Genomic DNA, 21,507 nt, shown 5'->3' with positions numbered 1-21,507 from the left:
GCCCTCTATCGGCCGCACTTCAACGTGCTCTATGCATGATTGCAAACGCATACTATCAGCGTCGTCGTCCAAGATCTCCGAGTCACGTTCGACAAGGAGGCGACGGAGGGTATGTCCGAGACTCGCGCGTGCCTCAGCAAATGCAACGATAGTATCGAGCGAGACCAACGACTCTGGGTCCCCCACCTAGATGCGAAGGTTCGCGAGAGCGGGACAAGGGACCGAAGATGCAACGGATGATCCAGAGAGCGAATCTAAAAGATAATCAAGGCCCCTCTGTGCCCACCGGTCACGGGCGCAGTACACCACCGTTGTCAGAGACGGCAACAGCGGTAATAGACCGCTGAGACATCTCCACCCTTCCAACCCGTCCTTCGAGTCAGATATCCAGAGCTCGCGGACGCTAGACAGTGGCCATGGTTCCCACACAGACGGCGTCCAGTCCAGACGGCGAATGTCTGAAGGTGGATGCGCGCATTCGACTTGAAGTCCGGATGCGGAGTCCACAGCGGTTACAGTGACACTACCGGGCACAGGGAGCGTCAACCGCAGCTTCGTGGGATGGTCGTCCTGTCCGAAGCAAGAAAGGCGAGCTAGAGATTCATGCTCGCAAATGACATTGAAAATACGAACCGCCAAGGCTGAAGACCTCGGGATATGGGCGAGGATCCACGTAATCAAACCTGATGACATATCACCCAATGAGAGCCTGCGGAGATCGTTCAATGGGAGTACAGGAAGATCCTCATGCGCTCTGGTAGCCTCAAGTGGGACAGCTACCATGATGACGTCCTGGAGACGAGGACAACCGGTCAAGAACTCCCATAGATCCGATACCTTCCACACCGGAGTGTACCACGCTGGCCAAGCAAAACGGATACACAGATGCGTAAGGTTAGCGAACCCGTTGCGAGGAAGCCAAGGTATCTCCTCCATCGTCAGCGCCTTCAAACGCGGGGCTTCTCCACAGAACAGGAGCGGGCGAGCTTCACCGTTTGGTGAACCAATCTCCTTCACCGACAGATACTCCAAATTCGGAGCAGGGACAGCGGTGTTCCAGAATGTTTGTGTGTAATAAGCATGCAACTCTTGGATACGTGATCCGTCTGACTGCAACAGTCTGGAGAGGCATTTACTAGAGACGTCATCATTGATGAGGACTTTCAGCGGCGCGAGCTCGGAACGCTTGAGGTACGCGGGTGAGACGGGGTGGAATTCAGAGAAACAGATGTGAGTCCAGAGTAAACGTAGGTCCAAGGCGACATCGCGCCAATAGCGACAGACACGCGTCACGTCTCGGAGTGCATGCGTGTCTCTGATGGAAGCGAACGGCCAAACGAAAGCGCAGCTGGAATACTCTAGCGGACGGAGGGCATCCTCGAAGATCTGGCCAAGGATCTCGGGAGGAATACGATTGACGGGACGGGAACAGTTATACGCGTTCCTGATGAGGGATAGAGAAGCAACCAGCATCTCTTCCAAAGCTTTGATCTGCGAGCGAAGTGACTATTAGTACACAATCTTCTCCTCTTCTCCCGGTAACCCACATTATCAATGCTGTGATATGACCGTGTTAGCACCCACATCTAACGTCCAGCAAAAGCACAGACACAAACCTCAGGTCAAAACGTTCTTGTTCGATCGCTGGGAGTAAAGTTTCAGCCAGCTGAAGAGACGTCGACGAGGATGAATGCACGGCGTCCATCACGGACAATTGAGAATTGAGAGAGATTATTCTGATTTGGTTGAGCCACTATTCTCGAACTCTGATAAAGAACAACATACTATACGGTGCTTGAGGTAATCCGTGAATGAACGCTAATTTTCTTCACTGCAGTTCTGGCAGGTGAAAGCACAGTGTTGGGGATAGCAGCAGGGCGTTGCGATAAGCTGTTGGACAAGCTGTGAGCGCTTTGTAGGCCCTTTATCGGTTCATAAACGCAGGGACTTCAATCCAGACAGATTCTGAGGACCGGAGTCAATGCCCGACAGTCCGAGCCTAGACGGTGTCAAGGGGAATCCAATTGAGTGACATGGATATCATCGAGCCGAGACTGACCACACAGTGCCAACAGTCGAAACGAGCGTAGGCCTTTTCATTCCGGTCCACGATGATCCAAGGCGAGGGCGGAAGGGTGGACTCGAGTGAAATCATAGGCGCCTGTGCATGCATACAGCCGATCTGAGATTTGATCGGCAAGACCAACTGAGCGCCCGTGGTAAACCCAAAGGCATTGGCTGCCCCACAGAAGGCTTCAACGCCACCTTCAACGCCACACTAGCACTAGCACTCCTTGGTCTCAATCTTGGTCCAGCAACAACGTTCCCTCGAATCATGATCATCGTACCGGATCACTCAGCGGCAGCGCTTGGTTGTCTATAATGACGGAGGTTGCAGCCGCGCCTTCCCATCGGCCAGCTTGACGAAGTACAATTATAGCCGCACCGAGTATGCACCGATTGGACACAAGCACGAGATAGAGGGCTTGTTGATTGCCTGCTGGTCCTTCTGGTTTCATCACTGCAACACGACAGGGTCTAGCAAAACAGACGCAGGTCCAGAGTGATTCAAACAACCTACCGCATATCGTCACCTCGTGGCCACAACGACACGTTCCTTCCCCCATGGATCTTTCCAGACATCTATGCTGCGCATGCGAGCCTTCACCTCCAGGATGCGCGCGACCTCACCGGCCTGGCCTTCTCCAACTTCGAGCGCCACTAACCCATCGGTGCGCAATGTTCGTGGGTCGCTCAAGAGGCCAGCAATAGAGTGATAGAATGACAGCCCCCGCTGTTCTTGTGAATGCACATCGGGGTCGCCCAGAAGAGCGCGCGAATCTTCGAAATCCCGCACTGAACTAGGTAGTGCATCATAATCCTTTTTAGAGATATAAGGTGGATTAGACGTGATGATATCAAACGGTGGGTGCAGGCGCGTTGACAACACGAAGGCAGGATCACGAATATCGTCCAATAGCGATGTAAATGTGTTGCGCTGCCACAGACGGTAGTCTGTTGGGGGCACGGGACCGTCTTCAGGGACAGATATGTCACACTGGGTTGCGTTATCGCGGGCGAGCTTGATAGCATCCTCAGAGATGTCTATACCGCAGGCGTGCACACTACCTGGGGGCCAAAGATGGCATATCAGGAGAGGGATGCAGCCTGATCCTGTGCAGAGGTCGAGGACCGAAAGCGGCTTCCGGCGCGTCGGAGCGCGGAGAGAAGCCAGACGGATAGCCCAATCTTCGGTTTCCGGGCGAGGGATGAGAACGGGGGGACGAGTTAGCAGGGTGAGGGGACCAAAGGGCTGCGTTCCTAAACATCGACAGATGTTACGTGTTCGAACCTGAATTTGCATCCAAGTCAAGAGTGTACCCACCGAGGACGTACTGCAGCGGCTCGCCACAAACCCTGCGAGAAAGCATATCTTCGAGAGTCACACCGCTAGCTGTGGTACCAGGGTGGTCCAGAGCCTCTCGCATCCATTTTAGCTCCAAGTTGGCCGATTCAATGCCGATTGAGCGATGGAAAGCGGCTAGTAGCTGGGCGCGAACGGTGGTGGCGGACATTGTGAGAATCGGTGTGTGAAAGAGATCAGATGATACGCTGCATAGCAGCTCGTAAGCGGGACTATCGCACGACCAACAGGTGGTGGAAGGAGGTGAGGTGAAGGAGGATGGCGACACGGTGCACTCCGGGCGTGCTTGGTGCCCGGTGCGGTCGCCGACGTCGTCGGCAGTGAGCGAATAGTTGTCGACGCGGGGATAGACTTTCCCGGGCCGGCGTAGGAAATTTCCCAGTCGGGAATAGTCTCGTGGGAAAAGGGAGATATTGGGCCGGAAAGTAGAGGAAGTTATCAGAGAGATGCCGGATATGGCAGGAAGGAAAAGAGGGGATGTAATAGCGACGAGCGATGGCTCTGCATGCATCCGCGATCCTTTCGCTTTTCTCTTCCATGTTCGCACAAGCATGCTCTCCCAATCCCACTCTGAGCCGCTCCTCTCCGTCCCCTCCGCGTCCACGTCCGTCATGACACAAGCCGTCCTGCCTCCCTTTCAGCATTCGTCCTCTACCTCCGACGTCCCCGCTGAACGCTCCGACGGCAAGAAAAAAACTACTGCTAAACGTCGTCGTCCAAATGATGGGGCCAGCGACAGCGCCGACTCGTCGTCGCAAGCCGTGCGCACACGCGATGGCCCGAAGAAGAAGAAGGCCAACCGCGCTTGCTTTCACTGCCAGAAGGCTCATCTCACTTGTGACGATTGTGAGTTCGCGCTCTAGTACTTTTCTTATACTTTTAGATTGTGCGAGTGCGCCCTGTGGCATAGGCCGGCATCGCAAGGCGTTCTATTCTATTTTAAACCTTGGCGGTGTGGGTCAATTCCTATGGCTGCAGTTACTCACTTATAGTTGACATGGACAACGCAAGGTAAGTGGAAGAGCTGCCAGATCATTTGCGGGCTATCTTCCGATTTATTCTTCGACGTCAGACGAAAGCACCGCGTCCTTGACCGTTACCGGATTTGCACTCCGGCTTCCTTTTCGTCATCTATGACGTCCCCCTGATTTTTGTATCGTTGACGAAGAAAATCTACAATATAGCACGACCGTGTCAGCGGTGTGTCAAACGAGGCATGGCAGCAAATTGTACTGAAGGACATCGCAAGAAGGCGAAATACCTCTTCGACGATGAAGAACTTCGTACGTGGCACTTTGTTGTATAGCTTTGAGTTTATCTGAGTACGAAACAGAAGCTCTGAAACGAAGCAAATCAGGCGAGAGCTCTAAGAGTGTAGAACCTGTATCTGTACCAGAATGTGAAGCTTTAGTCCGTAAATCCTCATGTTCGTTACTCACACGACCACTCATAGCACAACCCGAATTTGCTCCACCCGATCCGATCTTTCAACAATACGCTCCCACAACTTCGTTTGCTCTCGGCTCGGAGGGTGCAAATCTCGAATACTCCATCCTCTCTGCTATCCTCGGTAATTCTCCCGATGGAGGCAGCCCAGGCACCTCTGCGTCGCATGCCAACTCCCATACCCATCAACATACGCACCAACATACTCAGGCGTCATCCTCCTTTACCGCCTCCGCGTCCACAAGCAATCTCGTCAGTGCGACGTGGCCTGCAGAGCCATTGGGAGAGCAGTATACAGGGTCTAATTCAATGCCGGCCGGTGCAGACGGGTATTCGGGCCCGGCGCCGGTGCCTTCGTCATACAGCGAACACGCGCAACAAAACCTTGTCATCCAGCCGGCAGACACAACGCTTTCTTCCTCGTCTGCTCCCATGGCGGTCTCTACGATGTCCAGTTCGCATGATTACAGTGCGCCCGGAAGCTCGGGCTTTGTACCGCCAGGACAATATGCACAACAGCAGTCAGGGCCCATGACTGTGCCGCAAACGAACGGGCGCGAGTATCATTATGCGGACTTTGGTGCCGGCGGCGGTTCTGAGCGGGCGCAAGGGCAGGGTCAATCGTCCAATTCCCAGTATGGGCAGGGAATGAGTGGTGCGGAAACTGCATCGCCGACGGGGTATATGCGACTTACGCGTCGAGTTGGTCTGTCATTCCGGACAGAAAAGCAGCCTGTTTGGGGAGCGTTACCGGATACCAGCGGTCTGAGTTCGGTAGCGACTGCGACGGGTGCTGGCGTATACCACTCTGTCACGAAGCCGTATGACTACACAGAAGGATACCATTTTTTGATGAAACATATACCTCGACGGTGCGTTTCATGTCTGCGCTTGTTTGTAATGCTACATTGATCATCTACGATCATTTCAGGTTTGAAAAGAACGATATCTTGCGGATCGTGCGCGCTCTGGCGATCTTCAGGCCATCGCTCATCGCGCTTCAAATGCCTTTATCCGAGGAAGATGAGGTCTTCGTCGAGAAATGTTTCCAACGGTCTCTCATCGTTCGTCCATATTCCTACTGCGTTCCGTTGTCTCAGGCAATGCTGATGCCATACGACAGGAGTTAGATAAGCTGGTCTCGTTTAGCGGGACGCCAACAGTCGCTTGGCGGAGAACGGGAGAGATCTGCCTGGTAGGACCCGAGTTCTGCATGCTCACTGGATGGGAGAAGGAAGAGCTCGTCGGGCGTCGGAAGTATATCTACGAAGTGCGTATGCGTCTCGCTAGACCTTCGCGGCTGTCGCCGACCGGATATACTAACGCGCCGTAATTCCCATGGGAATTCAGTTGTTTGAGAACCAAAGTGTGGTGGAGTACTGGGAGAACTTCGCAAACCACGCGTTCGAGAACACGACCCAGAGCGTGTATGCGCATTGTGTCCTCTTGAAGCCGTCGGGCGCCCCCGTACCGTGCACCTTCTGCTTCTCGATACGCAGGGACATCATGGATCTACCGAGTATTGTCATCGGTGCGTATCCTACTGCCCCAAAGTCATCCGCATTGCTGAGGCGAGGAATGTGCAGGACAATGGCTTCCGTTGATCTAAACGAAAAAGTACTATTGACTTAATTTCTCGTCTTCGACTGTTGCTTCGTAGTGGCATGAGGGCTCTGATTTTGGGTCTTTATCTTAACGCTATCGTGTTATCGGTCCTCTTCGTTTTTCGGACTTTTTTGTGCCATTGCATATTTTGCGGTCCCGTTCTTGACTTGGCACGGACTCGCCGTACGTGTTTGTTGTATGTATTACCATCCTTCTCTCTCCTGCTCAGCCTAGTAATTGGACGTGTTGCTGCAGTGCTGGAAATAACATGTGATGCCTAGGATACTTGCAATTGGATGTGAACCTCGAAGCTTTGAGGCTTGAAGCTTCATGAATCGGTCGCAGTTAGGGTTCAAAATCTGCGCCTGGCGCAACGTGGACCGGAATGTACGTATGAAATACAAGCCGTTGGATACAGAAATTGTAACCCGAATAGATTAACCATCCAAAAGGACAGAAAAATAGAGGCAGAGAGAAAAGTCCTTCAACCCAGAGATGAGCCCACCGTCAGCCCCCTGAGTCCACTACACAGCATCCTGGACAGACGCATACTCGCTCTCGATACCAGGCTCCATGATGCACGCGTGTCCGAGTATGAGTACGGACGATGCACCGACGAGCCAGAAGAAAGTACCGAGCGGCGACGAGAACAATAGCAGGGGAATGCCGATGACGAACAGGCCAGTATATAGGGTTTTCTGTGTAACGACGTGTTCACCGAATTGAAGTGGTTCGGCAGCTGCGACAAGGATACTCAATTAGCCTCGGTCATTGGGAGGGGCATAGAGCGGGACAGGGAGACGAGGGATTGACGGATACGCGCACCAAATCTGTTGATTGCTGCAAAGCCACCGATGAGAAATCCTAACGATATCAACAACAGGGGTTCCGAGATACTGCAAGAACAGCATGGTTAGCTATGAAAGACCCTGACTGCATGCCCCGACGACATACAGAGCATATACAGCTAGCATGGCGACAACCACGCCATAATTTCCTATTTCCAAGCAAAAATAAGCCGCGTGTTCTATGCAGGATGACTTAGACAACTCACCAGAGAAATAACGAGTGTTGTATGATATGCGCTGGACAATAGTAGTGCCTCAGTACGGAACGTGCACCGTCTCGAGTGGTGGACATACGGAAACCGCCTGGTTCATGTCGGCGGGGCGGGAAAGGCGATTATGGTCGAAGAACTCGCTCGGCGACCGTAGGGCGCTGAGCCGAGTCTCCTGTATTCCAAAACCATGAACTTGGTGGGATGTGGAGGTGCACAGCTAGACTCACCCGAAAGGATTTGATAGCGTTGGATACTCGGATGAGGGCCTCCATGGTAATATGCTGTTGGGTATGTAGGATGCGGACTAAGGAGGTGGGCGAGGTGTAGTTTTTACAGGAGTCGGGCTGGCAAGGGTCAAAAGAGTATGTGTCGGCGCTTCTGCTCGTCGCGCCAAGCGGCATTCTGCGCCGCAGCCTTTGGTCTCAAACGCGCATTGTCTATCCACGTACTTACCCTTCATTGCCCTTCTGCGCCGCAGTCTGCCCAAGATGATCCGCAGAAATCCGACCCTGATCGCCATGAGCGATGTCGACGTGCAGCAGGTGCGGGATGCAGTGGCCAAGCACAAGGGGGAGAGTCCTGTGACACCGGCACAACCGAGCTCTTCCTCTGCGGTTCCTAGTGGCGTACTTCAGCCCTTAAGCCAACCATTTGTTGCAGCGGAGGATGCGAAGAGGAAACGGGAGGCCATGACCAGGGATGAGCGGCTAGGTCTGGCGTGAACCAGTGGCGGTTGGTCGTAGTGAGTTCGATACTTCGACCCATGATACTGTTTGTTCAACATTGTTCGCCCAGGATACCATTGTATCGGTGACGTTGCTTGCATTGTAATTGAATGTGGTAGTTTATTTGACCCGTACAGCAGGCGGAGACAAAGGTGTGCTAAATCCCTATTGAACATCGACAACTGCAGAGAAGACACGAGGCTGCAGTCTTTGTGGCCAGAAACATATAAATTGACATCATAGACCATGTCGTTCCTTCCAGGAATCATCTCAAGATGGAACCCAACCGCACCCCGCCACTGCCAGCAGAGCTCAGCGACATGACCATCGACTGTCTGGGTAACGATGTTGCCGCTTTGAAAGCATGTTGCCTCACCTGTCGGCGGTGGCTGCCCCGAGCGCGATACCTTCTCTTCAAGACGGTCGTACTCGACGCTGGTAATTGCCAGGCATTCAATCAACTCTTGGGCACTTCTCCGTATATCGCTGATTTGATTCTCCGTCTCGATGTGTCAAATCTCGACACGATGTCTCTCCTGGAGTCCATGGGGCCGACGGCTGACCCAATTCCTACGAAGTCCGCATGTGTTGTAACACTGGTACCCTGTACTGCGGCACGGTGCTTCAAGTTTTTGGAAGAATTACATCTCGTTGGCTGCACGGTACCCAACGTAGCTGCATTTGCTTCGCTGTTCTGCTACTTCCCCTGTTTGAAGACGCTCTATGTCCACGACTTGCGTCTTTCGCATGGTGGCAATGGAGACGACCTCGCAGATCTGAACGGAGTGCTACCACTGCCGCGTATGACCCTTCAATCAGTTCAGTTTTCGTATGCTCCTCGCGTCGCGCGTGGTTTCATCCAATGGCTGTTCTCGAAGTCGTTGCACACACAAATACGCACACTCAAGTTCCCAATCTTGCAACACGAGGATGTCCTTGTCGCCAACAAAATCCTGGAAGATCTTGGTCCACGTTTGCAGCGGTTGTACATCACGTTGGGTGAAGGGGATGGCGGTGCGTTCACTTTACATATCAGTGCCGTCTTCAGGTCACATATTATCACCTCATTTAGATCTGTTGCCAACGTTCACTGGGTTATCCCACTGCACGGCGCTGCGTACTTTGATCTTTACGTCCCTCAGGCTGGTACCCCATGTTCGTCGGCCACTGGACCGACCGCGTCTTGAGTGGGTCCCGGTCCTTCTCTCCCAAGTCTACTCGCTCCACCTGTATCACGTCTCTTTTCGTGTCCGTGCTGGTGGAGCTTCTCTTGCCGACTTGCACGAGCTCGATTGGGCGCGTATTGGCGATGTTCTGTCGGGCGAACGGTTCAAGGGCTTGCAAAGGGTATCCATCCAGATTGTGAACGGTACAAGTGTTAAGGAGAATATAGTACCGTTCATCCAGACCCGGATGTCGGGCCTCGAAGACCGCGGTATCACTCGCTACTACCACCACATGGTGTGAGCGCAGTATGGTGTGCGAAGGACATGGATGCGTCGTTTGTCGTCACTTGGAATGTAGAATTCATTTATTACTCGTCCTGGCACGTTGAGCACCTGCTGCGCAGGCTCGCGGGTACCCGTCTGACACCGTAACTGCTGTCGAATACATTTTATTTTCTGCGCGTCACCTTGGGCGAGACCGGGAAGGAGGCGGCCTCAATTCAGTCGGACGACCACCTGATAATCACGTGCGGAGACGTGCGGAGAAAGTGAATTCGATCACTCGATCGAAGTGGTCCTTCAGACCACCACCACCTCTCCTTTCCCAGAGCCTCTCCTCTGCGACTTTTTCGATAATGTCGTTGCCTATGCTTGTTAACGGCGCAGAATGCGGCCCAATCAACCCCCTGCAAGGTCTTTCCAAGCGACTTGACCAGGATCGAGGGATCCAGCAGGTGAGTTTCGAGTTGTTACCGTCTCTGTCGTGATTCATGTCGTCTTCCTGAAGGATTTCTTCGGGGCAGGTCGTGCGGGATCATCTAAGGAGGTGCATATGCAATACATATTGTGACATGCGCTGCGACTGATTCTCTACTGTTGCAGGCTTTCCGTACGCAATACTCTGCGACAGCAGGCACGACTCAGGATGCGACTCGATTCTTCTCATCGACCCAGTCTACGTTACCTATGCTTGCTGGATCTTCTGCTTTTGACCTTTCTGCGTTGCATACGTCTTTGAAGAATCCGCAGGCCGCTACCCAGACACCCCCAGCAGCGGCATGGGCGGCCGACTTTCTACAACAGCCATTGGCGCAGGCTCCTGTCCCCAAATTAACCTCCAGCACTGTCTTACGGCACAAGGATGGTGTATTCCAGCAAGAATCCTTCCAACAGCAAAACCTGACTCAGAGTTCTTCTGCGCCAGGTATGTTTCGACCGAGACGTGTCACCTTTTCTGTGTTGAAGTAATGTTCGTAGGTTTCGCGATGTGGAATGCATCTCCACTGAGACACAACATGGGATATCCTGCTATGGTTCCGCAGGCATTCGCGATGCCTGACCCCCAGACACAAGCTCACGGTTGGTATATATTTGACGTTAATGGTGGACAGGTGCTGTAGTTCTGTTCAGTTATTTGGCAGAGCTCGACCATAGTCGTGGAGTATTCGGAAAAATTTGCCCGCCCAAAAGTTGGAAACTGCGATTAATATACCGCCATGGTCGAGGTCTGTCATAGACTGCGTGCATTTCGGATCCTGCCCCCCTTATTTTCTCCTTCATTCCGAATCACTCTTACCATTTCGTATCAGCACTACAATGGCATCAAGAATTCCAGTCGCGGGAGGCTTCACTCTCCTCCCCTCCGGCTGTTCAAACGCAAGAGCCTCTGGGTGCTGAGCCACAAACACAGTCACATTCCCACGCCCTGGACAGGGATGAACTCGCTCGTACTGCAGGGATGCTCGTTGACTCTGTTCAGCACGAGCAAAACTCGAAGTTCCAGGAGAGCCAGTTCCTGGGACTTATGCGACAGCTGCGCGACCACGAGATCGTCGTCGAAGGAAACCAGATGGTTCAGAACGACGGAATCGCGAATCAAGCGACCGTTGACATCAAGGGGAAAGGTCGGGCTGCCGACGTCTCTATTTCGTATGGACACTCTGTCGTCCCCCAAGCGTCAACCTTGCTTTCCGGCCAAGCTACATCTTCGGATACTCGCACGGAGAATCAGGTCCATCCCGATGTGATAGACGAGTATTTGCGCCAAGAAAATGAGGAATACATCAAGTACAATGCGCAATATAATTGGCAATCCTCGAGCTTCTCATCCCAAAGAAATGAACCGAGCGTGCAAGGTGCGGAGTGGCTCCAGCTGCAACACGATTGGGAAGCATTTGAAGCAACTGCGACAGGCATCCGGCCAGTGACCCATTACCAGTTCCAAGTAAACAACCCTTACGTCCTTGGAGAGGCTTCTAGAACACACAATCACGCTATGCATTCGGAGACGATGAATTCTTTATATGAGGTACATATCTGGATGTGTTTTCTACGTGTGCCGCTCACACGGCTCCCCCAGGGTGTGCTGGAGCTTGAGGCAGTTGTGCAGCGAGACCCTACAGATGCTCTGCGATGGTATGCGCTAGGTGTCAAGCAACAGGAGAATGAGCGGGAGCAGAAAGCGATACAGGCTTTGCGGCGCTCGCTCGAGCTCGATCCCATGCATTTGCCGTCATGGATTGCCCTTGCGGTGTCGCACACGAACGAGAGCAATCGCGTCGGGGCATATGAGGCTATTCGCGAATGGGTCGATCGGAACGAGCGCTACAGTGCTCTCGTACAGCAATTCCGTGCGCTGAATGTGGACCCGGAGGATGCGACGCAGGCAGACCACTTTGCGTCTTTGACCCAGTGTTTGATCGAGATGGCACGGGGTGATACCAGCGGAAATATTGACGCCGACATCCAGATTGCGCTCGCGGTGCTGCTGAATACTAACGAGGCTCGTTTATCCTCGGTTTCGCGTCCGCGGACGTTCTGATTTCAGCCTTTATGTCCACAGGACTACGAAAGAGCGCAAGATTGTTTCAATGTTGCACTGGCAGTTAGACCCGATGTCAGTTTTTTTCACACATAAAATTGGTAGACTATCCGAACCTAGCTTTGTTTTAGGATTGGTTGCTGTACAACAGGGTGGGCGCAACGCTGGCCAACAGTGGACATCCAGATGAGGCTCTACAGTACTACTACCGCGCCATAGAACTTAATCCGGCTTATATCCGAGCCAGGTATGTCATCGACCTTCACAAGACCTTCATGGACAAGCGGCCGTTGACACTGGCTGCACGTAGGTTCAATCTTGGGATAGCGTGTACGAATCTTAGGGTATGTGAACTTGGTCGTGTCGCCGAGCATCATCTTATGGATCGCATTGGTGTTCTAGCGCTACGACGAGGCCGCCCAGCACATGCTTGACGCCCTCGTGCTGCAGGACGGTGATAGCGTCCGCGATTCGAAGGGAAGCGAGGACAAGCGTGGCGTCACCTCTTCGGCTCTTTGGTCCAGCCTGAAGACGTGCTGCATGCACATGCAGAGAATTGATTTGGCTACGCTTTGCGATCGCGAGGACCTCGACGGTATGGTTCAGCTTACTTCATGGTAACACTCTCCATACTGAGCCTTCTTGTGTAGCTTTTCGTATGAACTTCCAGATCTAAAGGGGAGAACTGTATGAAAGAGCAATGTTATGAACTTTGTGCTGTATTGCTAGGTAGCTATACGGCTATTTACTCAATTATCCTGCGCCATTGCACGCTGCTGAAAAAAAAACCATTACTCGAGTCAGACGCTGTACTTGCTCAACAGCTATTGATTTTTCTTTCGCATGCCAGATTCTCAACGAGTCCACGGATCGCTCAATTTTAACAGTTTTTACGTTGTGCGTTTCCTGCTGTGGCCCATTCACGTCACATTCCTGTAACCTGAGTGCTCGAAATCACATCTGTGGAAGGCTGCCAACACTTGGTGATAGTGGGAGTCATCTCCCGTCGTGCTGTGCAACAGATTGCCCGCGCGTACACTCAACGGAGTATACGGTCGATTGGTCTAATTCGATTGGCGCCCTGCAAAGCGCTTAGTCACATCACGCCCTGATTTCAAAATATTCAGGGCCTCAACCGGCAGAGCCTCCGGTAAGTGGGTAAGAAAACATTCCAATGTGCGGCACAAGGTAACATAGAAGTTTTTAACTTGGATATCAGTAACAAGAACTGCACATGTGCTAATGGTACATACATAGCCTGTATGCATCATTCTCTCTCGCTCATGATAATGTTGAGAGTGCGGCTCAACTGCACTTCTCCGCTTTGGATGGCCTTCGGGTGGCCTGCGCCAGCTACAGCTGCTGGTTGCACCGTCACACATTTTCCAAAGAAAACACCATCCCTCGACACCATTGGCAACCGCCATACCCGTTGTAGGGATACTGAGGCAGCATCTATCCAGGCAAGGCGCAAATACTTATTGTACGTCGTGGCCGGCGGCTCCGCCAAGGGGTAAGCCGCCCAATGACGTGTACTTCAGATTTTCGCCAGCGAAAATCTTATCGTTGTCAGTTCTAGAGAAGAGCTTGAGCGCTTCCCTACCAGTCTCATGCATCCTTGATGGACTTCGTGGGACAGTGCGCTTCTCCACGTCACCCCGGCTCGTGGTGAGTCTTATCAGTCAAGTGCGCAGCCACTTCTGATTCCTACCAAGGTTTTTGGTTTTCCTTGGAGATCTTACCCATCACTTGCGTACGGGGTAGCATAGAGTAGTATGCATTGATCGGAGCGGAGTGTGTCCTGGATGTGTTGTATCTTAGGTTACGGTAATCTGCTGTGCACGAGTGGACCGCTGTACGTAGTCTAAGTACAACAAACTCGGCGTTCCTGAATGGGACCAATGCCGGTTACCTACCTACCTACGTGACGGGAGGCGCCCATAGGGCGCCAATCGAATCAGACCAGACCATGCACTCCACTCAGCGCTCTAGATCTGCAGTGTCCAGTCTGATCTGAGCCACCAGGGCTCAGGTACGCCGTTGATTCTCTATTAATGTGGTTTACAGGGACCAGAACGAAACCAGATGATATGTCCGGTTTGTTTTTACGTTCGTGTACACCCGCTTATGTGCATGCAATGGAGTAGCGTAGTAGAAAGCTACCTTGCCTCGTAAGTACTAGTAAATATCCATCACGGTTGATGGTTGCTTCCCGCTCACCTTCGTGCGCTTCTTACGGGATCCGGCCTCGCCCAGGAACATGCGATCTTGGTCGTAGCCCCCGGCTATAAGAGTCGTTGAAACTTTACTTATTCGCCCGCAATTAAAGCATCTGCACTTGTTTCACGCGTTGTCTCCATCTTCCTGCCATGGCTGCACAGCTCTATGAAAAGCCCGCCACCTTGCTGCATCCTTCAGACCCATCAATGAAGGTCTCGATGGAGCACGAGATTGCGGATGTAGGTGTACCGGTTGTGCAGAGGACAAAAAATACGCCATTGTTGGATCCAACACCAGCACGATCTCTAACCTTACCTCTGTTCCCATCACCCGCTCGATCAGGCAGTGACCCTCTAACTCAGCCCACACCAGATTCAGTGCAGTCTTCGCAGCACTCGACGCGGTCCCAGACATTTCCTCCACTAATTTCCGCAGGGTTATCCACTGAACTAGGCAGCCAAATCATCCTGACTCCATTCACGACCGACTCTAGCAAACCGTTCTTTGAGAACGACTCAGTGTATGCGGAGGATATGCCCAAGGTTGCACCTAACTCTGCCGATGTATCTTCGGTTCCATCCAATGAGATGCGGTCGAGGTTTCATGCTGGCATGTTCATTCCGAACAGAGGAGAAGATTCGTCTCTGGAACCTTACAAGCGACCTGCAAGGTACAAAGCTGCTTGGTCTTTGCTCGATGGCATTTGGAGAGGGACGTGCAATTTCGTCGTGCAGCACTGGATCCTGACCATAGTGGTCTCAATCTTGGCCATTGTGGGCATCGGCGTTGGCGTGGGTTGGGCTGCGCGGTTGCAGACCTTCAACGCTGAGGATGGAGAGAGCGTGCCTCCAGACAACGCCGTGCGTTTCCATCACTCAGTATCTTTGTAACCGCTCATTTTGATGTTAACATTCAGATTATCCTGTCAGCGAATTTAGTCGATGTCGACCCGACTAGTCAGACTATGACATTGGACTGGTTTGTGAACTACACCTGTGACTTCTCGCATTGCCAGGATGTGAATATATTCTTCGATCAGTAAGCACCTGTCAGACTCGCAGTTCTACACAGACAAACCTAAAACATTTCCCTGTAGGAATTCCATGCAGTCAAACTCTAATTCCGGTTCAGTTGCAAGTAACTCAAAGCCATCGCCCTTGTTCTTGTTGAACGGGACCAACTTCGTGAACTTGTGGAATTCTGTCGACTTTCGTCCCAGCTCTCTCGTGTTCAGGACCGACTTGTCCATCTCGAGCTATGGCACAGGTCGCACTGAACAGTCTTACCCGTTTGACAAGTTGATCATATAGCTATTGTTTGCATATATACTTGGTTCTAACTCGTTTCACAGATACCTCGCTCAAATCTCTATATTCGCAGAAGCATTGCCAGGAAATGAAACAGTGAATGTCACCGTTTATCAAACACAGGGAATTGCTGTGTACGTCGTGACTATCAGTCATGGGCGTGCGCAGAGTCCTGACCTAGTGATGAGATAGCGGATTTAACGCTCAACTGCTGGACTCAGGGAAAATCGATGAGTTTGGAACACTCTACAAGTTCATCGAAGTGACGCGGGGCCAGGTCGTTCGAATTTATACCATCTTCATCGTAATGGCCATATGTGCGGTTCTCTCCATACCCTCGTAGAGAAATTCGCTCACAACAGTGTGCAGGGCTTGTTACCTTGACGTTTATAGGAGCCTGCGCCACGTCCGTCTTCTATGGGAAAGGCATGTCCGCCGCTGTCCTCGTTCTTCCAGTCGCCACTCTGTTTGCATTCACCCAGCTTCGTGGCACATTACCAGGGGCTCCAGCCGGCTTTGGTATGATGCGAATTTACCATGTGCATTCATGCTGACCGACGTAATGTTTGGCTGCTTCTAGGTGCCGACATCGGTGGGTATCATGTCTCCGAGTTTATCTGCAGTGAACTGACCATTGTCCTATACACAACAGACTTTGTCGGTATCCTGCCGTGCTTGGCACTCCTAACATTCTGTGTATGTTCCTTGCTCTTCGAAGAATGTCTGTCAACTGTACTCATCGACGAATCCCACTCAGTCCGTATTCATGACCGCTGTCTTCCTTTTCCGCAATCCGGAAGTGGATTCAGCTCGTTGGCAGTCCGCCCGATCTGTCTAAAGCGGGGTGTAACAACAGCCCTCTGTCATCCCTTTTTTGTTTCTCGCGAACTGAGATACATGAAGTGCAAAGAATGTTCAGAATTTATAGATACGAGAAATACTGCGTTATGTATAAATGCAACATGTGATTAGGACTACTTATGAACTGTATGGACCGGGTTGACGTTGCAGATGCGAGTCCGAGGACATGGTGCACTGGTATGTAGTGACCATGACAAGCAGATGTAAGACAATGGCATAACAGATGAAAAAAGTCCGCGTGCGTCGGTTGCCGAGGATGGCTCGCGTCAAGACCAGCACACCTCTCTCCAGCACGTTCAATGATTCATATGCTCGGGTTGCTTCCTAGATGACTGTGAGCCTGGGATATCGGACCAAACACCGGATATGAACTCACCCTTCCTCGGAAAGCCTGGAAGGGATTCATAGCCTCCTCACTAGGTAGATCCCGTGAGCACGCGTTATAAAATCAATGCAAAAGATGGACTTACTATCTCGCGCGATATTTACCCATATCATCAGCACGTCCTGCAGCCGTAGACGGCATAGGGTCGAGCGTCGATGGCCTCGCAGCCGTGTCTTCGCGATAACTCTGCATGTAACGCACTTTTTCATATAGCTTCAGATTGTCTGCCTGCAAACTCTTGATCTGTCGAATTGATGTGAGCGATACGGAAGGTTCGAACACGAGTGTATCTAAGTGATTTGAGCACTAACCTCCGCTCGAAGGTCAGAAATGATGTTAAATTGTTTGCGCAGCTCCTGATTCACAATGAGTGCCTTTTGTTCGTTTGGGTGACGGGACCACTGACCTCTTCTAACTCAGCGTTTCGTTGTCGGAATCGGTCTCGCTGACTCGTGACAATCGGTAGTATTGAGGTATCAGCAGATGGAGCAAATAGTGTTGGAGCGGTTCTCGCGTATGGATACTGCGAGTAGCGTATCAGTGACAAAACCGGTTACCACGAATCATCGTTACTCACAATGGGCTTTTGAGCACCAAGGTCGAGGCCTGCGAGTGCATCCGCTGTTCCCGATCCATCGGCCAGCGAATCCGCAGGAATACGTTTACCGTTAGCTTCCCCGCTGGTCTTTCGCTGGTCCATGTGGAGAAGATCATTTTCTAACCTCTCGTTCAGAACACGTTGCTTCTCAAGCTCCGATTCTGTAAATGCGAGATCGGCCTGTGTAGACCGAAGTGAAGCCTCCAATTCGCCATGCAGAATCTAAGGCACACCATAAATACAGAGGTACAGCGGATTAGAAATTGACGTACACGGAACTTGGTCAGTTCTTCTAGTATGCGCTTGTTTTTTGTCGCGAGCAGGACTTCTAAAGACTTTCCACGCTGTGCGTTCGCTTTCTCTGCGTTGGGATCCGGAAGGTGTAGACCAAGCGCATCTCCATTGCCAGAAGCTGTGCCGTCGAAGTCGTCGTCCTCTTCCAGCCCGCCAAATTCAACATACTGAAGAACTTACGTGTAAAAAATAAGGTGGCAACTGGAGAGGAGCACAAACCTTCATAACATCGAGCTCACGCTTGATCTCGTCATAGTCATCATACTGTCTGAGTTTCTGTTTCAGCTGGTCGACGTCGTTGGACTGGAGTAAATATGACATCGTGAGCAGTATTCTGTCTTGAATAATGTGGAAGGGGAAATAGTGATCGCAGAAAATTCAGAATTAGACCTACTTTCTTCCGCAGTTCTTTCGCGGCTTCTTCGGCCTTCTTTGCAGCCGTCGCCTGTGCAGCTTTTGTCGCCACCTTCTGGGCTTCCAAGGCCTGAGAAAGTCGGTCTGTCTCAGTTTCAAGATCGGATACTTTGGACTCCAGTTCCTTGAGTCTTTGGTAGCATGCATGAGATTCACGGGTAACGCACGAACGGACAGTAAACGCACTGATCGCTGCGCTCATTGCCACTTTTCATGCCTTCAATTTCGGCGCGTAGAAGTTCCTGAATATTTTTATGATCAGTAATGTCGTAAGGCTAACTGTATCGTCGTTGACATACATTCCGTCGCTCCACGGTTGCCACCCGGCTATTGGCATGTTCAAGGTCAATAACCACCATGTCCAATTCGGCTAGCTTCGTTACGACCTCCTGGTCTACGCAAGTGAGCACGCAACATTCAATCACACGGATCCCAGGAAAGAAAACCGTGCTTTGTACCTTGTCGCTGGCTCTGGTCAAGCAATTTCGCTTGGCTGGACTCGTGAGACATACGCAGCTCACGAAGCTGGCTCTTCGTCAGCGCCACCTGTCGCTGATGGTCCTGTTCGCTGAGACTCTGCGCATGAGCAACGTAGCTGGTGCTCGAACGCATGTCCACTAGACTGATACTTACCGCTCCTCGTAATTGCGCATCTTCTCGTCGTAGGTAGCATTAAGCTCGTTCTCCTTTTGCGTAACTTTATCCCGAATTAAATCTTCCATCTATGTGTAGAGGAGAAGTTAGAACTGTATGACCCAACCACGGATCGCTCCAGACAGGAACGTACCCTCTGTTCAAGCTGTTCGACCCTAGCATCTGCCTTCTTTTTGGCAGTTTCAAGCGGGACAAACTCATTGATCCGCCGGCGAAGTTCAGCATTCTCTTCACGCACACGCTGAAGCTCAGTCTCGAGCTCGCGGGCTTCGGCGACTTTGACGGTCTGATCCTGGTGTACGGATAGATAGCTCTACTGAGACACAACCTTGACGTCAACCACACACATCAGATACCCACAATTGCAGCTTCTAGAAGGGGGTATGGATCGGGTGCCTCTGCCAGGACCTTGTACACATTCAGGAAAGCGTTCTCGGCAGATTTCGACCGCTTTGTGAGGCTGTCTATCTCAGTCTGGTAGGCCTTCAGCAGACCCTTGAAAACATTGAGCTTCTCGTCATCCGAGGTCTTTTTAAATTCTGATGTACATCATAGGTCGGTCGGGTATTGAAGGAATTACGCGGAACGAGTACCTTTGGTGCGGTCCGCAAGAGCCTTGCGACCAACTACGCTCTCCCTCTGATTTTCGACGAGTTCAACACCTTGAGCATCCAAGGTCTTTTGTAGTTCAGAGAGGTTGATGTCTGTATGTAGTCATGTTAGACATAGTGAACACAGCGAATTTTGGGAGCGCACCTTTCCAGGTCGACAATGCCCCCGAGAAGTTATACTCGGCTGAAGCCATGGTAATCTATACACTATATTCACAAGGTGATAATTGGGGGGTTCAAACAGGCTGGCAGGATTGCGCAGGTGCGCTACCAGCTGTGGAGTTGCAGACGCCCGCGTCTCTTGCAGATTATTCCAATGCGGAAGATGTTTCTCACGCATATCGTTCGCGACAAGGCCACCTAGCACGCCGCCGTCACCGACGCTGTCCCCAACAGCATGGACGTCGTACGACAGGCAGTACGCGCCGCTGCGGGTCGCCGCACCTACTCAACGATGTACGTTCCCCCAGCGGCAACGTCGAGAATACACAAACGACAGATCCCTCTCAAACCTGCAGCGGAGTCCCCCAACTTCTACACCGGTCGTGCCGCCTTTTTTGACCAGGTCAACGCGTTAGAATACGCTATTCAGGGCACGCGTTCTGCCCTTCAAAAGCTTCAGCTTCTCCCTCTCCCACGTTTCGCGCTGGACTCCCTGCCACCCCTCCAGCACGCATGGATGTCCAAGGATGGTCTCCAGGACAAGCTGAATACACCCCTCACCATGTCACGGTACCGCCGTCTAGTCGGACTGCTTAACCAGCTTGGGAACTTCCGCCGAATCGCGGACGTCGCTGGTTGTGAGGGCCTCGCCGAGCAGATCCAAAGTGTGCTAGATCTTTTCGAGAGGGAGAACAAGGAGGCATTCCTAGCGCGCGGGAAGAGGAACCCTGTCAAGTTTGACGAGTATGGACGGACTTACACTGTTGGCAGACGGAAGGAGAGTACGGCGCGTGCCTGGGTTATTCCAGTGCAGGGCACCACCACCGTTCGTACAGAATCATACCTTTCGACCACTGGCATGGATTCTTTTCCGTCTGGTCCAGCTGTGGATGGCCTGCAAGCCTCGCCGACTCAGTCTCTAGAGCTGCCGCTGTCTACTGAGTTACCCGACCTCATGCCCGCACCTGTGAAGGTAACGACGACAAACATCCTCATTAATAACACTCCCCTCTCCCAGTATTTGTGAGTCGTACACTTCGTCATTGATGCACTTTACATTGGTCTGATCTTATGCAGCGTTCTGTCTGCCGACCGCGAGCGCGTCGTCCGGCCCTTCAAAATTGCGGGTCTCGTGGGTGCTTTCAACGTGTTCGCGCTCGTCCGTGGTGGAGGCACCACAGGCCAAAGCGGTGCCATTAGCCTCGCGATTGCCAAAGCTCTTGTCGCCCATGTACCCGACGTTGAACTTATACTGCGTAGAGGTAAGACGCGGTGCGTTTAACTATTGGGGTTCTAACTGAGTTCCTGCTACTTCGCAGCAAAACTACTGAGACGCGATCCTCGTATGGTGGAGAGGAAGAAGACAGGTCTGGCCAAAGCGCGCAAAGCGGTACGGTCTGTGTGTTATCCTTGTCAATGTGTGGAACTCACGAACTGCTTTCACAGTACTCCTGGGTCAAGCGTTGATGTTGATGAGTCCATTCGGCGGATCTTCCATCTCGTCTGTATGTTGTTTGTACCCGGCTGCAGTCGGTTTGCAATCATCATCTACTGCTCGCTGGAACAAGCAATAGTGAGGCTCGTTCCCGGCAGACAAATCTCACCACTATATAGCACCGAAGCCCATACGAGGATGCGTTCAAGACAACCGTGATATTCCACAAGCGTAAGCACTTAGATTACGGTAGACTGAAGGTCCTCTACGATACAGTGATATGAAAACCCGCACCTTGGCTTGTCCTAGATCACATATT

The 21,507-nt window shown here is 52.0% G+C and overlaps 10 protein-coding genes across 10 annotated transcripts; 6 read left to right on the top strand and 4 right to left on the bottom strand.

Moving 5' to 3' along the window:
• Positions 1 to 186: 186 nt before the first annotated feature.
• SCP_0307530 (hypothetical protein) lies at positions 187 to 1,705 on the bottom strand (the record flags this gene model as incomplete). Its single annotated transcript, XM_027756142.1, has 4 exons — positions 187 to 570; positions 634 to 1,491; positions 1,548 to 1,557; positions 1,617 to 1,705. The coding sequence occupies 4 exons, from the start codon at positions 1,703 to 1,705 to the stop codon at positions 187 to 189; spliced, it is 1,341 nt and encodes a 446-aa protein (XP_027611943.1).
• Positions 1,706 to 2,590: 885 nt separating this feature from the next.
• SCP_0307520 (S-adenosyl-L-methionine-dependent methyltransferase) lies at positions 2,591 to 3,575 on the bottom strand (the record flags this gene model as incomplete). Its single annotated transcript, XM_027756141.1, has 2 exons — positions 2,591 to 3,321; positions 3,386 to 3,575. The coding sequence occupies 2 exons, from the start codon at positions 3,573 to 3,575 to the stop codon at positions 2,591 to 2,593; spliced, it is 921 nt and encodes a 306-aa protein (XP_027611942.1).
• Positions 3,576 to 3,975: 400 nt separating this feature from the next.
• SCP_0307510 (hypothetical protein) lies at positions 3,976 to 6,479 on the top strand (the record flags this gene model as incomplete). Its single annotated transcript, XM_027756140.1, has 8 exons — positions 3,976 to 4,270; positions 4,609 to 4,707; positions 4,758 to 4,823; positions 4,878 to 5,742; positions 5,802 to 5,934; positions 5,994 to 6,140; positions 6,221 to 6,401; positions 6,457 to 6,479. The coding sequence occupies 8 exons, from the start codon at positions 3,976 to 3,978 to the stop codon at positions 6,477 to 6,479; spliced, it is 1,809 nt and encodes a 602-aa protein (XP_027611941.1).
• A 520-nt stretch (positions 6,480 to 6,999) lies between these two features.
• SCP_0307500 (PRA1-like protein) lies at positions 7,000 to 7,807 on the bottom strand (the record flags this gene model as incomplete). Its single annotated transcript, XM_027756139.1, has 6 exons — positions 7,000 to 7,214; positions 7,301 to 7,371; positions 7,430 to 7,472; positions 7,530 to 7,560; positions 7,618 to 7,707; positions 7,763 to 7,807. 6 exons carry the CDS (start codon positions 7,805 to 7,807, stop codon positions 7,000 to 7,002), a joined length of 495 nt encoding a protein of 164 aa, XP_027611940.1.
• Positions 7,808 to 8,023: 216 nt separating this feature from the next.
• On the top strand, positions 8,024 to 8,257 carry SCP_0307490 (hypothetical protein; the record flags this gene model as incomplete). Its single annotated transcript, XM_027756138.1, has 1 exon — positions 8,024 to 8,257. The coding sequence occupies one exon, from the start codon at positions 8,024 to 8,026 to the stop codon at positions 8,255 to 8,257; it is 234 nt and encodes a 77-aa protein (XP_027611939.1).
• Positions 8,258 to 8,535: 278 nt separating this feature from the next.
• On the top strand, positions 8,536 to 9,727 carry SCP_0307480 (hypothetical protein; the record flags this gene model as incomplete). The annotated part of the gene is made up of 2 exons (XM_027756137.1): positions 8,536 to 9,274; positions 9,333 to 9,727. 2 exons carry the CDS (start codon positions 8,536 to 8,538, stop codon positions 9,725 to 9,727), a joined length of 1,134 nt encoding a protein of 377 aa, XP_027611938.1.
• Positions 9,728 to 10,061: 334 nt separating this feature from the next.
• SCP_0307470 (Peroxisomal targeting signal 1 receptor) lies at positions 10,062 to 12,923 on the top strand (the record flags this gene model as incomplete). The annotated part of the gene is made up of 11 exons (XM_027756136.1): positions 10,062 to 10,160; positions 10,214 to 10,252; positions 10,309 to 10,630; positions 10,684 to 10,785; positions 11,016 to 11,734; positions 11,786 to 12,208; positions 12,269 to 12,322; positions 12,379 to 12,494; positions 12,558 to 12,591; positions 12,650 to 12,842; positions 12,898 to 12,923. 11 exons carry the CDS (start codon positions 10,062 to 10,064, stop codon positions 12,921 to 12,923), a joined length of 2,127 nt encoding a protein of 708 aa, XP_027611937.1.
• Positions 12,924 to 14,616: 1,693 nt separating this feature from the next.
• Positions 14,617 to 16,612, top strand: SCP_0307460 (hypothetical protein; the record flags this gene model as incomplete). The annotated part of the gene is made up of 9 exons (XM_027756135.1): positions 14,617 to 15,327; positions 15,384 to 15,505; positions 15,564 to 15,764; positions 15,819 to 15,908; positions 15,967 to 16,091; positions 16,144 to 16,293; positions 16,355 to 16,366; positions 16,427 to 16,470; positions 16,532 to 16,612. 9 exons carry the CDS (start codon positions 14,617 to 14,619, stop codon positions 16,610 to 16,612), a joined length of 1,536 nt encoding a protein of 511 aa, XP_027611936.1.
• A 140-nt stretch (positions 16,613 to 16,752) lies between these two features.
• Positions 16,753 to 19,785, bottom strand: SCP_0307450 (Protein CASP; the record flags this gene model as incomplete). The annotated part of the gene is made up of 17 exons (XM_027756134.1): positions 16,753 to 16,959; positions 17,012 to 17,051; positions 17,106 to 17,263; positions 17,332 to 17,376; positions 17,427 to 17,543; positions 17,598 to 17,840; positions 17,891 to 18,079; positions 18,132 to 18,215; positions 18,307 to 18,457; positions 18,513 to 18,568; positions 18,626 to 18,720; positions 18,785 to 18,894; positions 18,960 to 19,048; positions 19,114 to 19,272; positions 19,341 to 19,519; positions 19,574 to 19,684; positions 19,737 to 19,785. 17 exons carry the CDS (start codon positions 19,783 to 19,785, stop codon positions 16,753 to 16,755), a joined length of 2,082 nt encoding a protein of 693 aa, XP_027611935.1.
• A 203-nt stretch (positions 19,786 to 19,988) lies between these two features.
• On the top strand, positions 19,989 to 21,220 carry SCP_0307440 (hypothetical protein; the record flags this gene model as incomplete). Its single annotated transcript, XM_027756133.1, has 4 exons — positions 19,989 to 20,776; positions 20,831 to 21,015; positions 21,073 to 21,143; positions 21,200 to 21,220. 4 exons carry the CDS (start codon positions 19,989 to 19,991, stop codon positions 21,218 to 21,220), a joined length of 1,065 nt encoding a protein of 354 aa, XP_027611934.1.
• Between the last annotated feature and the right edge of the window lie 287 nt (positions 21,221 to 21,507).

Source organism: Sparassis crispa (assembly GCF_003851025.1).
Source record: "Sparassis crispa DNA, contig_000002F, whole genome shotgun sequence".
NCBI lineage: Eukaryota > Fungi > Basidiomycota > Agaricomycetes > Polyporales > Sparassidaceae > Sparassis > Sparassis crispa.
Note: the sequence above shows the minus strand (reverse complement) of the source record. Positions and strands in the feature narration are given on the sequence as shown.